The 14,187-nt window shown below is 48.1% G+C and overlaps 1 protein-coding gene across 1 annotated transcript; it reads right to left on the minus strand.

The window, feature by feature from the left end:
* Positions 1–6,151: 6,151 nt before the first annotated feature.
* On the minus strand, positions 6,152–12,499 carry TUBB1 (tubulin beta 1 class VI). Its single transcript, XM_060033324.1, has 4 exons — positions 12,427–12,499; positions 9,952–10,060; positions 9,185–9,295; positions 6,152–9,074 (listed from the first exon to the last, which is right to left on the minus strand). Exons 1-4 carry the CDS (start codon positions 12,481–12,483, stop codon positions 7,996–7,998), a joined length of 1,356 nt encoding a protein of 451 aa, XP_059889307.1. The 5' UTR covers positions 12,484–12,499; the 3' UTR covers positions 6,152–7,995.
* Between the last annotated feature and the right edge of the window lie 1,688 nt (positions 12,500–14,187).

The raw sequence follows: 14,187 nt of genomic DNA on the forward strand, positions 1-14,187 counted from the left end.
GATTGGCACCCGCGGCCCGGGCCGCGCGCCCCCATTGGCTCGCGGAGCCTGGAGGATTCTGCGACGAGACGGCAGAGGCCGTTAGGGAAGGCGGGGCGGGGCAAGGGGCGGTGGGATTGGCAGGCCCGGAGCTCCGCCCCTTCCGCTTCTGAGGCCTGACCTTCCGGCAGCCGGCCTGCACGCTGAGCCGCCCTTGACGGGTCCTCGGGATTCGGCCCGACGCGCCCCCTCTTGCGACATCATGGTGGCGTACTGGCGACAAGCTGGACTCAGGTAGGGCCGGACATCGGGAGGGCCGGACAGCTGGGGCGCGGGGAGGTCCGGGGCGAACCGGGGTCGGAGGTCACGCCGGGCGCGACGGGGGTGGGGGTGGTCCCGGCGAGTGCGGCCCCAAGATGGCGGCCTGCGGGCGGGGAGGCCGGGTTCACGGCCGTGGGATGCGGGCGTGCCGGGGCCGAGCACCTGTCCGCACCTGCCGGGGGCGCCGCCGAGCACCTGTGCGCCGCCTTGAACGCGCTCGACAAGTGCCGTGTCTTCCCGTGGACGGCGCTTCTCACCCGCGGGGCCTTTGTCCTTTAAATTACACTCGGTTGACGTTCTAGAAGTAACAGAGCCACATACAACTTGAGAACTTGAAGGAGAGGAGAGAGGTCTCTGGAGGTAACCACGGTCACCATACCTGGCCGTTCCAGCATTAAGGTGGGGCCTTTTAAAATGGCATATCCATCTTTTATTAAATTAGCTCCTGTTGCTCTCAGGTTTCCTTATTGGTAAAACGGCTGAGCCCTCGGTAAGGTGTACAAAGCTCTGCCACAAGGTGAGTGGTGGCTCTTGGGAAGCCAAACTATGGAACCCACTGGAGGACATGGCTTCTGGTGAAATGGAGATACCATGGATCTAGGTGTCACACCTGGTTTCTTTGCCTGTGCACCCAGTTGAGCCGCTCACCTGGCTCAGGTTAACACACCTTGTTGCTTGACTAGATTAAGTAGCACCTCCTAGTAGTGACCGTCTGTGGGTATGTGACTGTGGGCAACCCAAGTGTGTCCTGACTTCCAAGGTCAAGCAAAGTTTTGTACAGTTGGAAGGATGATGGCCCCAGTCAGAGGGACCATGTATTAAGCACCTCCTACGAGACAGGTGGGGCAATCCTGCTCTCCACACTTTGTCTTTCCTCCTCCCTGCCACCAGTGAGGCAAATACTGTTATCCTTCTGCTTTGTTCCATTGTTTTTACAGAATAAATTAGCCCAAAAGATGGAACAGCGTAAAATTCACCAGTTAGTAGGAGTGGGAGCAAGAATTGGAACTCCTATCTCTGGCCCAAAAAAACAAACCTGAAACATGAGAAAATAGTCAGCAGCTCCCTCCCCTCTGTCCTTCCTGTTTTCAAACAGTGTAAAAAGTGAGCTGACATCTTTTGGAAAATAAGATGTTGATGGGAGTCCATCTACAAAACAGGAAGCTGGCTGTTAGATATTTTGCTGGAATTGATGATGTTCTCTAAGGACTTCTCCGTTTAATTTAGAAACCTTGCTTGGGAAGTATTTTCAGTGGCAGGCCTGACAAGCAGAATCCAATATTCGCAGGAAAACCTTTAAATAATCAGAAGTAGAGCTGTTTTAATTCAAAATAGTTTTTTTCCCTTCTTTTAATTATGTATACTTTACCTTGTAAGAATAATAAAAGAAAAAATTTTAACTAGAGAAATGGAAAAAAACCACTCATACCCTCTGTTAACATTTAGGACTGTTTACTGTGCTGTGGGGTTTTTTTCTCTAATATATGCATCTTTTATTTCAAATTAATATGTATTAAAGAGAAAACACTGCAAAGAAGAAAAACCAAAAATCACCTAACCCCAATTAAGACTTTGATACATTTCTTTCTGCTCTTCTTTTTCTTTGTATAGATTCCTTTTGCATTAGTCATTTTTTTTTAAATTAATTAACTTTTTTTTTTTTTTTTGGCTATGTTGGGTCTTTGTTTCTGCGCACAGGCTTTTCATTGTGGTGGCTTCTCGTTGTGGGGCACGGGCTCTAGGGCGCACGGGCTCAGTAGTTGTGGCTCGTGGGCTCTAGAGCGCAGGCTCAGTAGTTGGAGCACATGGGCTTAATTGCTCCGCGGCATGTGGGATCTTCCCGGACCAGGGTTCGAACCCAAGTCCCCTGCATTGGCAGGCGGATTCTTAACCACTGCACCACCAGGGAAGCCCCGCATTAGTCATTTTTAAGTTCAGTTCTACAATGATGTACAATCCAACCAAAATGAAAAGTACAGGAAGAAAAACAAAAGCACAGTCACACAGCAAGTCTGGCTGGATCATTGATAATTAGCTTTATATTGTCTCTCGTGTTCCTCCAGCTACATCCGATACTCCCAGATCTGTGCAAAAGCAGTGAGGGATGCACTGAAGACGGGATTCAAAGCAAACACCGAGAAGACTTCTGGCAGCAGCATAAAAATTGTGAAAGTGAAAAAGGAATAATCTGTAAGTTGTTGGTGGATTTAGAGAAAGAGTTGCATCTTAAGTATTTAGAGAGCTTTTAAAAATCAAAATAATTTTAGTTCTGCCTTCTGTCCACATTTGGTCCATCAGCACGTCTAGAAGTAAGTTAGTGGGATGGTAATGTCACGCATACAGGTTGTGGAAGCCCCATGGCATCATCAAAGAATGTCATTTCGAGGCCCTGACAAGCAGAAGTAACCTGCCACGTTGATTTTCAGTTCATTGAGCAATGCTAGGTAGAAAGCCATCTTATTTTAATTAAACCTGTTTCATGTGTCTGCACAAAATCAAATAATTCGGAGGATAAACTCCCCACTTTTATAATTGTTACTGGAGTTACGTAACAGTTCAGGAGCATGAAAAATTACAGTTCTTTGAGTTTTTATTTCCCCCACATCTGCTCATGTTCTCACAAATCACTACTTCCCGAATGTAGGGCTACAGGTACAGGCAAGGGTCCTTCTATTTTATCAAGCAATAAAATCGGCAAGACCCTGCAGTGAATACTGTTTTGCTAAATTTATGTTTTCAGAGTTTGGTTCATTTTACTTCTGATGTTGGCGATGCAAAGTAAGGCAGTTTCGTACAGTTGATAAGTTCAGACTTTTGTGTTCCAAACTATTAAAGTGATTTGATCTCTAAACTGCTTTCTTGACATTATTATTTCGAAGATCAAGCGAGGCAAATTACCGGAAAGCTGTTTTTCAGATTTAATTTTCTTGTTTAGCTTTAAAAAAGCTTCAGACCCGCAGTTGCAGGGAAATGTGATAAATAGTAATCCTCTGGCAGCTTGTGGTTATGAGCGATTGTACTTATTGGAACTGTCTCCCCTAAGCACTTTTCATTTTCATTTTGAATTAGTAAATATTTTATTACAAGTCTGGAGATGCGGTGTTGAGCCCTTTTTCTGGGGCTCTCTGTCTGATCTCATAATTCTGAGGAATGAGACCTGGTTTTAGGTTGGGTTGTTTTGTTTTAACAACGAGCAAACTGAGAAAAATCACCCAGCCTGTGCCTGCAGCATGGCCGAGCCAGACTCCGCATCGAACTCCCTCCACCTTGTAATGTCCTTTGGGCCAGGAAGTAGTAGTGTCCAGCTCCGGTAAGCAGAACAGTGACCATTCTCTATCCATCGTGCTGGGGACGCAGCCTCACCGCCTCAGCATAGGGGATTTAGCGTCTTTTAAAGGCAGAGTGTTTCTTTATTGCAGGGAGAGTGTTTGGTTTTCCTTAGCAGGGAAGTGCCTCTTCGGCTAAGGCAGTGCACATGAACCTGCGCTTTTTACAGCTGAGAGCCAGGGTTTATCACCAACCGAGTGAAGGAGATCTGCAGTCATATTATACTGCTCATTATAAGGAAGTTACTTTCCCTATTCGTGTTGGATTTTTAAGAAAACATGAAGGACTGGCAACTTGCTGTTTCTCTTTTCTTCCTAGACCCTGACTACAGCTTGAAATGCTGCATGTTCATGGTGAAGATGTGTGGGCACGTGTTATGGCAGATTGAAAACGATCCCCCTTCGTGGGGGAAAAAAAAAACCTGTCTTGTTCATAGATTGACAATGCCAATAAATTAAAGTACAGTTCACTCTTGCTGTTGGTTTTTGGTTTCTCTCGGACTTTTTCTGTTTGGGAACTACCACACCACTGCAGGATTATGATCATATGAACCAGGGCTTTTTAAAGGAGAACAGTGAATTCCCTGGTGGTCCAGTGGTTAGGACTCCGAGCTTCCACTGCACGGGGCACGGGTTCAATCCCTGGTCGGTGAACTAAGGTCCTGTAAGACGTACAGCTGAAAAAAAGAAAAAAAAAGTTAAAGGGAGAACAGATATCATATCTAGTGACCAGAGGGATCCAGGAGACATTTTGAAAATGTCTCAAAAGAAAAGGTTCTCTTTTTCGTGACGTAATTGACAGAATTGGGCTCCGTCATTGAGGCTGTCTTGCCCCTCATCTTTGAATTGCAGACGTCATGTCAGAGCAGTGGGTTGGGGTCAGGGGTGGGCCGGGTTGTCTGCTGGCCTCGTCCTTCTGCACCGGCAGCCGTATCCAGGTGGTGCGATTCAGCAGGCTGAGTGCGAATAATTATGGAAAGCGTAGATGAGAAGAAATGCTAAATTGTAGTATTCATTTTCTATCGTGCACTTCAAAGCTATAGAGAAGTACTATTGTCGAAATTCGCTAAGCACGAGATACTTTTCACATTGTCTTATAAGTGAATCTTTATATTCTGGGAGCACTTCTCATAGGAAACGAGGCAAAGCCGCTCAGCAACATGCTTACCGAGCTGATGGCCGAGCTGATGTGAAAATCTAAGCTTCTGGACTGCAGGTCTAGGGCATGGTCATGACAGCAGGTCCATGGTGTTTTCACGGCGATTCGTTTACCTATTAAATATTTAGGGTTGAAGAATTGTTGCCAGCAGGGTGTTTTTCTCTTTCTTTGAAACTTGAAGGCACTCAGCCAAGTAAAACCCCAAAGCTTACAAAGTTGCAAAGTTAACTGCTTGATTTTTACCCACTTCTGGACATGGAGAGAGACACTTGGACAGGAAATGTTGAAACACCGGTTTAGCTTCTGCCCCAGGACAGGTTCTCAGCTTGGTACTTAAGCTAACAATAATTTATCACGGCCACTCCGCCATGCCAAGGATGAGGGCAAGAAAACGCCTTTGCTGTTGGCTTCTGGAGAGGACTTCCTGCCCTGGACACTTGACCTACAGGCTTTATCTCATTCTTGGCATGGGGCACGCGAGGAGCTGCAGGGCTGGACAGAAGCAGCCTACGAGCCCCTTGTGCCCTGTGCCTCAGGCTGTTGTCCTGCTCTTTTGAAGTCAAGGCCCCTCAGTTGTCATGCTTCCGGTCCCCACAGTTAAGGTACCAGGAGGCATCTTTCATTACAGGGACAGGAATAAATGGATCACAAGGCCGTGGGGCCTTCTTGGTACCGGGCAAATAAAAGTAACTGATAGGCAAAGGGCTAAATTCTTCCCAACCAATTCAATTAGAGATAAGTCATTCATTCGGGAGGCAAATGGGATAATTAGAAAAGAGACTTAGGGACAGGGCTTGTGGTATGGAAAGGATTAAAAGTCAACTGAGTAAAGGACAGATTCACTGCTCAGTAAAGATTCTTTGAGGCTCTTTCTCTGTGATTAAAAAATCCTGAACCGATACTGTGATGCCCTGCTGGGAGGTGGCAGGACCACTGTGTCCAGACGACCAGGGGGCCCTGGTCAGATCTTGTTGTGGGTATTTCACTAACCACCTGAGTGATTTGTGAGGGATTCAGTCTCTTCACTCACGCAGTGTTCTCGTGTGTGAAGTGAAGGAATCAGACAAGCTCTGAAATTCTGATTCCACCGTCTTGGTCTCCGAGAGACCAATGTCGCTGTAGCAACCATACAGCTAAAGGAATAGGCTCTTCAAAATCACAGGGGACAGATTTCTTTCGGTTTCTAGTGGGGTTTTTGGTTGTTTTTTTTTTAATCTATTTCTACCATACGAAAGAGTAGGATGGTGAGATGCATTCTGAAAATATTTTTAACTACTCACATTAATCAGTCTGGACGGTTAGAATTCCAAGAAAAGGAATTTATTTAGTCTGAAATAAAGCAATTTAGCCATTTAAAATTGTATTTCTTTTATTTTAATGATTACTGTTGAGCAAACAAAAATCTTTACAGTAATATAAATCAGCAGGGTTTTTTTAAATTTAGATCTTTATCCTTTCTTGCATCTATTTAATTGCCTTTTCAGGTTTGAGAAAGTGAAAAAAAGTGCTAGAGGAATCGTGTGTAAATTCTTATGTAATCGCAGGTTATAAGTCTTTTTAGCATCTAAGGAAGTTATGAACTTCAAACTAGGAGTCGTTTAGGTGCAGTTCCTTAAATCTACTTTTAAATCTACTTTTGTTTTTAGTGCTTTTTGAACCACAAGTAGAAAGTATTTAAATTTTTTTTTTTTTTTTTTTTGTAATTCTGGAAATAGAAGACTTGTCATGATACCAACAGCGAGAGAATTTTCTCTTGGTACATGTTTTAGTTCTTTCCTCATAAGACTACATGAAAAGAGTGAAGTTTCTCAAAATGAGCTGCTGTCACCCATTCACCGGCTACCTCATTACTGCAGATTACAGAGCAAATCCGGTTGCCTGCAAGTAAATATTTCCTCCTGTCGCCAGCTACCCATGGATCAAATAGGACAGCTCCGTGGTAATTCTAGAAGGCCATTAAAACCCTTGCGGCGCTGGAAGGGATGGCAGTGCTGTATGTCAGGAATAGGTAAACTGTAATTAAGAAGTTATGGATGATCTGATTACGCTTTTGTGTATCTGGTCCTGTTGTAATGTGAGCAGATTAAAATCATGTAATGGTTAAAGCTGCATGATCATGCAAACATTATGGCAACTTCCGCAAATTAATTTGAACTGTAAAAGTTCCCTAATGAGACGATGTCCTCCGTAACTGCGAAGGACACTGCAGCCACCGCTGCTCAATTCCTCCGTTTGAATGGTTGCTGAGCGCGCCTGTGCCCTTTTAAAGAACAGAGCGGCTACAGGGAGCTTTCAGGAGGTGATCGCCGCGTGAAAGTGAAAAGGGCATTTCGAGATAGCCTTTACAAGGAAAACCAAAGATGATGATTAATGAATTCTCAGAATCAAACATTAATAAGAAACTTAAAAGTATGTAAATACACCTATGTTAAAAGCTAGCTCTTCAGACATAAAGGTCAGAGGATTGAAGTTCTCGAGTTTTGCTTGTCGTTTTTTGTTTTTTTGGTTTTTATTTTTTTTTGCCCGGGTATTTGTGGGAAGGAATGCCACTCTCCTTTCCTCCCTTTTGCCCTTTGCAGTTGGTACGTTGAAACGTACACACAGTCTCCACTATTTACTAGTGGACGCTGAAGCCCATTTACCTCTGCGAACCTCCTGCACACCAAGCAGTCACCTGGCATTTCTGGAGGACGGCAGGTGTGAACAGGTGGGCTGCGGGCAGCGAGTTAAGAGAGAACCTGCAGGAAGAGCCTTAGCAGCCCGGGATGCCGAGTACAGATTCCGGGACGCTTACCAGCGTAGCTAAAGCATCTACAATTTAACCTCAACTGCCGTGGCTCCCCGCGCGTTCACGTGTGGAGCCCTGATGCCTGGCGCAGTGCTAGGCATACAGCAAATAGCCAATCCAGATCTTTAAACAGAGGGAGCGCTTTACCATAAGTTCACCTGGCTATTAAAAGAAGCGACTAGAGTGGGCAGGGGATATGAAGCTCTTCAAGGCTAGTCGGTGCCAGCAGAAGACCCTACTGCCCATCAGTACTTCCCCACCCGCGCAGTCCTGTGTTGAAGCTAATACTGGGTGGCTGCGTGTGGGTCGCGGTGCTACGGTGCAGAACTGGCCGGGGACGGCCGTGGGGACTCACTCATCCTAGGTGAGAACACTGGACGTGACTCCACGCCGCAGCCAGCCTCGCGCAGCTTCTCTCATGGTTAATGTCCCTTATCTCCTGGTTCCCTTTCTGCCTCGCCCCCGACCTCCTCCTCCTCCTCCGGAACTGCTTCGGCATCTTGAAGCTGTTGGTACTCGGACACCAAATCCTGGATATTACTCTCGGCTTCGGCAAACTCATTGATGTCCATCCCCTCGCCCGTGTACCAGTGCACGAAGGCCTTCCTCTTGAACATGGCCGAGAAGTGCTCAGAAATCCTGCTGAAGAGCTCCTGGATGGCCGTGCTGTTGCCGATGAAGGTGGCCGCCATGCTCAGCCCCCGGGGCGGGATGTCGCACACGGCCACCTTGACGTTGTTGGGGATCCACTCCACGAAGCAGCCGCTGCTCCTGGTCTGCACGGCGAGCAGCTGCGCGTCCACCTCCTTGGTGGACATCCTCCCCCGGAAGATGCAGGCCACGGTCAGGTAGCGGCCGCGGCGGGGGTCGCAGGCGGCCATGGTGTTGCGGGCGTCGAACATCTGCTGGGTGAGCTCGGCCACTGAGAGCGCGCGGTACTGCTGGCTGCCCTGGGCCATGAGCGGCGCGAAGCCGGGCATGAAGAAGTGCAGGCGCGGGAAGGGCACCATGTTCACGGCCAGCTTGCGCAGGTCGGCGTTGAGCTGGCCTGGGAAGCGCAGCGACGTGGTGACGCCGCTCATGGTCAGGGACACCAGGTGGTTGAGGTCGCCGTAGGTGGGCGTGGCCAGCCGGAGGGTGCGGAAGCAGATGTCATAGAGGGCCTCGTTGTCGATGCAGAAGCAGGCGTCCGAGTTCTGCAGGAGCTGGTGCACGGACAGCACGGCGTTGTAGGGCTCCACCACCGTGTCCGACACCTTGGGCGAGGGCATCACGCTGAAGGAGTTGAGGATGCGGTCGGGGTACTCCTCGCGGATCTTGCCCAGGAGCAGCGTGCCCATCCCCGAGCCCGTGCCCCCGCCCAGCGAGTGTACGAGCTGGAAGCCCTGCAGGCAGTCGCAGCCCTCGGCCTCGGCGCGCACCGCGTCCAGCACGCTCTCCACCAGCTCGGCCCCCTCCGTGTAGTGGCCCTTGGCCCAGTTGTTGCCGGCCCCAGAGTTACCTGCGGCACAAGGAACTCGGTTAGCCCGCTGGGGTCGGGGGAAGGGTGTCGGCAGCAACACACCAGGAAGCGCTCCTCTCTTCCCGCTGGAACCTTCCAGGAAAACCTACCGTGGACAAAGCTGTCTGGTTGGAAGAGGGCCCCCAGTCGGCTGGATCGGATGCTGTCCATGGTCCCAGGTTCCAGGTCCACCAGAACTGCTCGGGGCACGTATTTCTTACCTGCGTGGAAAAATAGGAAGAAGTCAGCCAACTGCTGTTTTTCTAAAGGTTAATGTTTCATCAGAGTAGAACCCTGTGACACGGGTCCAGAAGAAAAGAGCCCTCCCTGAAGGTGTCTGTGATAGAAAGACTGGAAATCGTATCTGGGACTGCAGCAGCGATCACACAGATCTGTAGAACGCTGCAGAAATAACTTTCTCCATCGTTGTCCATTTTGTTTGTTGTCTTGCCAGCGACAGGGATTTTGTTCCTATTGGAAATGATTCTACTTTTTATTTAAAATCCAGAAAGGGAGAATTCCCCAGTGATCCAGTGGTTAGGACTGCCGCGCTCCCACTGCCGAGGGCACGCGTTCAGTCCCCGGTTGGGGAACTAAGATCCCACAAGCTGTGCAGCACAGCTGAAATAAAAGTTTTAAAAAATTAAAAAATAAATCAATTCATTAAATAAAATAAAACCCAGAAAGGAAGGTCGGGGCCTAAACTGCTTGTGTTGAGTGTGCCCCCCTCCAGTGACCAGAGACCAGTGACCCTCTAGTGGCCAGTCCTGCCCTCGGTCACTCGGGACATCCCCCATCTGGCGTTCCCGTCTCACGGGACCTCCTCTCTCTGCCGCGTCCCTGGGGCTGGTGACGGGGGCCGACAGCGAGGTCCTACCATGGGCCTCGTTGTAGTACACGCTGACCCTCTCCAGCTGCAGGGCGCTGTCCCCGCGGTAGCTTCCGGCCCAGTCGATCCCATGCTCCTCGCCAATCACCTCCCAGAACTGAAAGCAGAAGGAGGGGAGGTCAGTGTCCAGAGGGACCCCGACAAGCACCAGGTCGGCGACAGCACATTGAGCAGAAAGACAGGAAGTGAGGGCTCCTGGGCCCGCTTCCGTCCCCAGCATGGTCTTGGGGGCCCTTTTCCTAACTGCCCACCCCATGCCGTAACGTACTCTTCACCTCTGCTCACCATGAAGTGAAGATTTTTTATGTCAGCCTGAACTGCTTCAATAAAATGTCAACACATAAAATATTAAATTGGATTTTGCTCCAAAATCCAATTTAATTAAATTCAGGCCCTTGTGTACATTAATGCTGTTCTTTTAGAGTTTCTCATCAGAAGTGTATCTCTAGTTTGGCCTTACAGTGCTTCCAGCTAGTAAAGTATAGATCCCATTACGTGAAAATAAACTGAATTCTTATCTGATTTCACAATAATATCCCCTTTCACTTTGCGGATTTATTTTCATGCAGTTTTCCCAAAAGCCCCCCACTAAGACGCCTATGCGCGCTTTTAAACTGTGTGCAGTTGGATGATCAGGTATTCGCTCAATTCAGAATTATGCGTAGCTGTTCTCTTGTAACTACCTGAGACATACTATACTTCCAATCGCATTACAGTATCTATGAATATAGGTAGGTGCCAAGCTCTTTATATGGAATGGAAACAGTTACTGAGATAATAACCCCTTTTCGTTACCTGAAGGAGCACATAGTAAAGCGCAATGAAAATACATTCATTTATGTTAAAATCCCCTGGGGTGTTTTCCCAACCACATCTTGTAAATGATGGCTCTGATGTGGCCTTGGTCTTATGAACAAGATTACTTTATAGTAAATTATCAGCACTCTTCAGGGTGTGGGAAAAGAAAGAAATTTAAGTTCTCTCACAGCACAAATTAAATGTATGTCTTAAAGCTCTTATGGCCCCAAATAATAAGTAGTTGCTGGGCCTCTAACCACTAGACAACACAGTTCTGGATTCAGAGCTGAGACCCTGTCTAGACCCTCCTCTCCCTCCTGGGGTCCTTTCTCCATCCAGTCTTCCAACTTCAGCGCAGTTGGGGCCCATGCCTCCCACGTCTCTGTGTGTTTCAGTTTTGAACGTCTTATCACTCGGCAAGGAAGGGTGACACCTCCTTTGCAAGCGGTCCTTTTCTTTGCCCCGGGTTTTAAACACCTGTATTAAAGACTTTCATTTTTTCATAGCTGCACTAGTTCCAGTAGCCAAAAGTTGGAAACAATCCAAGTGTCCATTGACAGATGACTGGATAAACAGAATGCAGTCTCTCTATAGGATGGACTATTATTCAGCCTTAAAAAGGAAGGAAATTCTGACACAGGCTACAACAGGGATAGACACTGAGGACACTATGCTGAGTGAAATAAGCCACTCACAAAAGGACGAATACTGTTAATATGAGACACCAAGAGCTGTCAAATTCATAGAGACAGAAAGGCGAATAGCGGTTGCCAGGGGCAGGGGGAGGGGAAATGGGGAGTTAGTGTTTCATGGTACCGAGTTTCAGTTTTGCAAGAAGAAAAGCATTTAGGAGATTGGAGGCACGACAGTGTGAATATACTTAACATTACTGAGCTGTACACTTAAACATGGTTACGATGGTACATTTTATACCATTTTATCACATTTAAACTTTTTAAAGTTTTAATGCAATTAAATTTTTAATGCAATTCGTACTAGTAAAAGTAATTTCGAAATAGCAAAGAGACAGTTGTTATATAGTAGAACTGATCATCTTAAAATTAGGGTTGGAGACCTTGGGCTGTGGCATCTGTTTTTTAGCATTGGCCAACAGTACCAGGTATTTTTTAGAAAAATTTAAGGGGGAAGGAGAAAAACTTCTATATTCCAGAGGATATATTTTAATTATTTCTGCTGCTGGACCCAAAAAACTTTTAGGTTTACCGCTTTCATTTTCTGTTGCATTTGAAATAAAATAGTAGTTGATCTTTTTTAACTTTATAACATAAACATGGGAGGGAGGGAAAGATATCTTAGTAATACGGTGTAAAAATTTTCCCAAGAAACTTTGGGAAACTGTTTTGAGACAAATTCCTGGTTTTAGATATGAAAAGTTCATTGCTAAAGTGATCAGAGTAAAAATGGTTGACAGGTATATTATACACATGTAACTGTCAACAGAATTAACATGAATTAAATTAACCCTTTAAGCCTTTACTATTTCCTGGGTCTCCTGAGCTACAGGTGTCGTTTAATAAGTCAGATACCCACCAAGCGTCTCCATCTGCTGGGCTCCCCGTCCGTCCTGCTAACTTAGGGGATCTTCTGAGTTGGCTGCACTGTGGACCATGGAAAGGCCAGCACTAGTCATCGAACTTTCCTTACCTTGGCTCCGATCTGGTTGCCACACTGGCCGATCTGAATGTGTACGATCTCACGCATCCTTGCTTTGTGCCCAAGGGCAAGATCTTCACAGGGTCCCCAGTCTCTGGGAGAGCCGCCCGTCACCGCTGTGAGCCCCACACAGCTCTGGTCATCGCAGCGATGGGACCAGCTGACCAGGCTACCTCCCAGGGTGACCCGAGGGTGTGTCCAGCCCAGAGGCCCAGCCCCAGCCCTCCCCCTATCATCCTTGTGGAGGGGGAGTTTTTTCCTCTCCCAACACAGAATATTGCCTGGTCATTTCCTAGAGTTCAAGACCAAAGGCTGCCATCGTTCAAGGTGCGTGGAAGTCTGGCACCAGGCCTAGGCCTTCCATGGTGGACTCTGGGCACCAGCGCTGGCTCCGGGCCCCAAGTTGGTGAGACTCCTAGCTCACTGGGGTGACCAGGACCACCTCCAGAGAACTTTCCCATCCAAGCCAGTTGTATTATTAGGAATCCTGTTGTCTAAACACATCGCTTGACAGATGAGGCCACGAATCCCAGAGCATGAAGTGGCTTCACCACAGTCATACATACGACCACTAAGACGTCTCCCCACCCTCCCTCAAGAACCTGCCATGACTCCCTCGCCTGCAGCCGTGCTTCGTCTGAAAGCCACTGGTGGCGCTGAGGTGACCGTCAGGGGAACACGGGTGGACAGTTTTTATGTTGTATACTTGGATGTTAGTAGAAAAAAATAACTAGTATGTGTAGTAGTAAAATGATAATAAGAGAAAGTTTGCTTTTTGAACTTGGCCAAATTTGTCTGGGTGACATGGGATTCTTGGGAGTTTGGGAAACCACAGTCAAGACGTAGAATCTGAACTCCCTGGCTTGGGACTTCCCTGGCGGCCCGGTGGTTAAGACTCCACGCTTCCAATGCAGGGGATGTGGGTCTGATCACTGGTGGGGGAACCAAGATCCCACATGCCGCGAGGTGTGGCCATAAAAGTAAAAAAAAATAAAATAAAATAAAACTTAAAAAGATACTTCTAAAAAATAAGTAAAGAAAATATACTCCCCTGCTTGCCATCAAAGCCTTTGCTAACCTGGCCCCAAGCTTCCTTCCCAGCACCGCCTCCAAACTCTGGTCCTGAGAAAGCCTGTATGGTGAGGGCTCTGGAAGCCAGCTCCCTCGACGCCGGGCCCTCAGGTTCTCAGCCCACGACTGCTCTCGCCCAGCCCAGTGTTCACACTGGTGTTCACTAGCCCCTCCCTGACATGCCAAGGCCACTCTTCTTGCAGAGGCTGCAGCTGCTCTGTCGGGCCTTCTGCCCAGACCAGGGCCTGGCTGCCCCCTCGACCCCCAGCTCTGTGCTTTATTGCCCCTTCGCTCTTGTCACGGGGGGCTCACTGTTTGCTGTTGGGTCCTTTACCAGACGATGAAGTCCCGTAGACCCAAACGGACTCCCAGCCACATCTCCCTGATGCCCAGCAAGGGCCAGCCACACAGGAGGTGCTCAGCCCAGCGCTCCCAGCAAACCACGCCCACCAGCAGCCCCCGGCCCATCACCTCTCACCCCGCACGCCCCAGCCTGACTGTCAACTCCTAAACCCCGTGCCTTTCTAGAGGCCTCTGGGGGCCCATGACATGAGGTCAGTGACATGGGCAGGGAAGTTACTGCCAAAGGACTTTCTGGGGAAGATAGCCTCTAGTACTCCCAGGAGTTCAACCACAGAGCAAAGACCTGAGCTGAACACTGGGAAGGAAACCCACAGGTGG

Source organism: Delphinus delphis, chromosome 15, assembly GCF_949987515.2.
Source record: "Delphinus delphis chromosome 15, mDelDel1.2, whole genome shotgun sequence".
Classification (NCBI taxonomy): domain Eukaryota; kingdom Metazoa; phylum Chordata; class Mammalia; order Artiodactyla; family Delphinidae; genus Delphinus; species Delphinus delphis.

Excerpts from the sequence above, each read along its gene's own strand:
- TUBB1 (XM_060033324.1), bottom strand. The coding sequence starts at position 12,483 with ATGCGTGAGATCGTACACATTCAGATCGGCCAGTGTGGCAACCAGATC. Across the intron at positions 10,061-12,426 it reads GCAACCAGATCGGAGCCAAG|TTCTGGGAGGTGATTGGCGA; the intron begins GTAAGGAAAGTT and ends TTCTGCTTTCAG. Across the intron at positions 9,075-9,184 it reads ACCAGACAGCTTTGTCCACG|GTAACTCTGGGGCCGGCAAC; the intron begins GTAGGTTTTCCT and ends CTTGTGCCGCAG.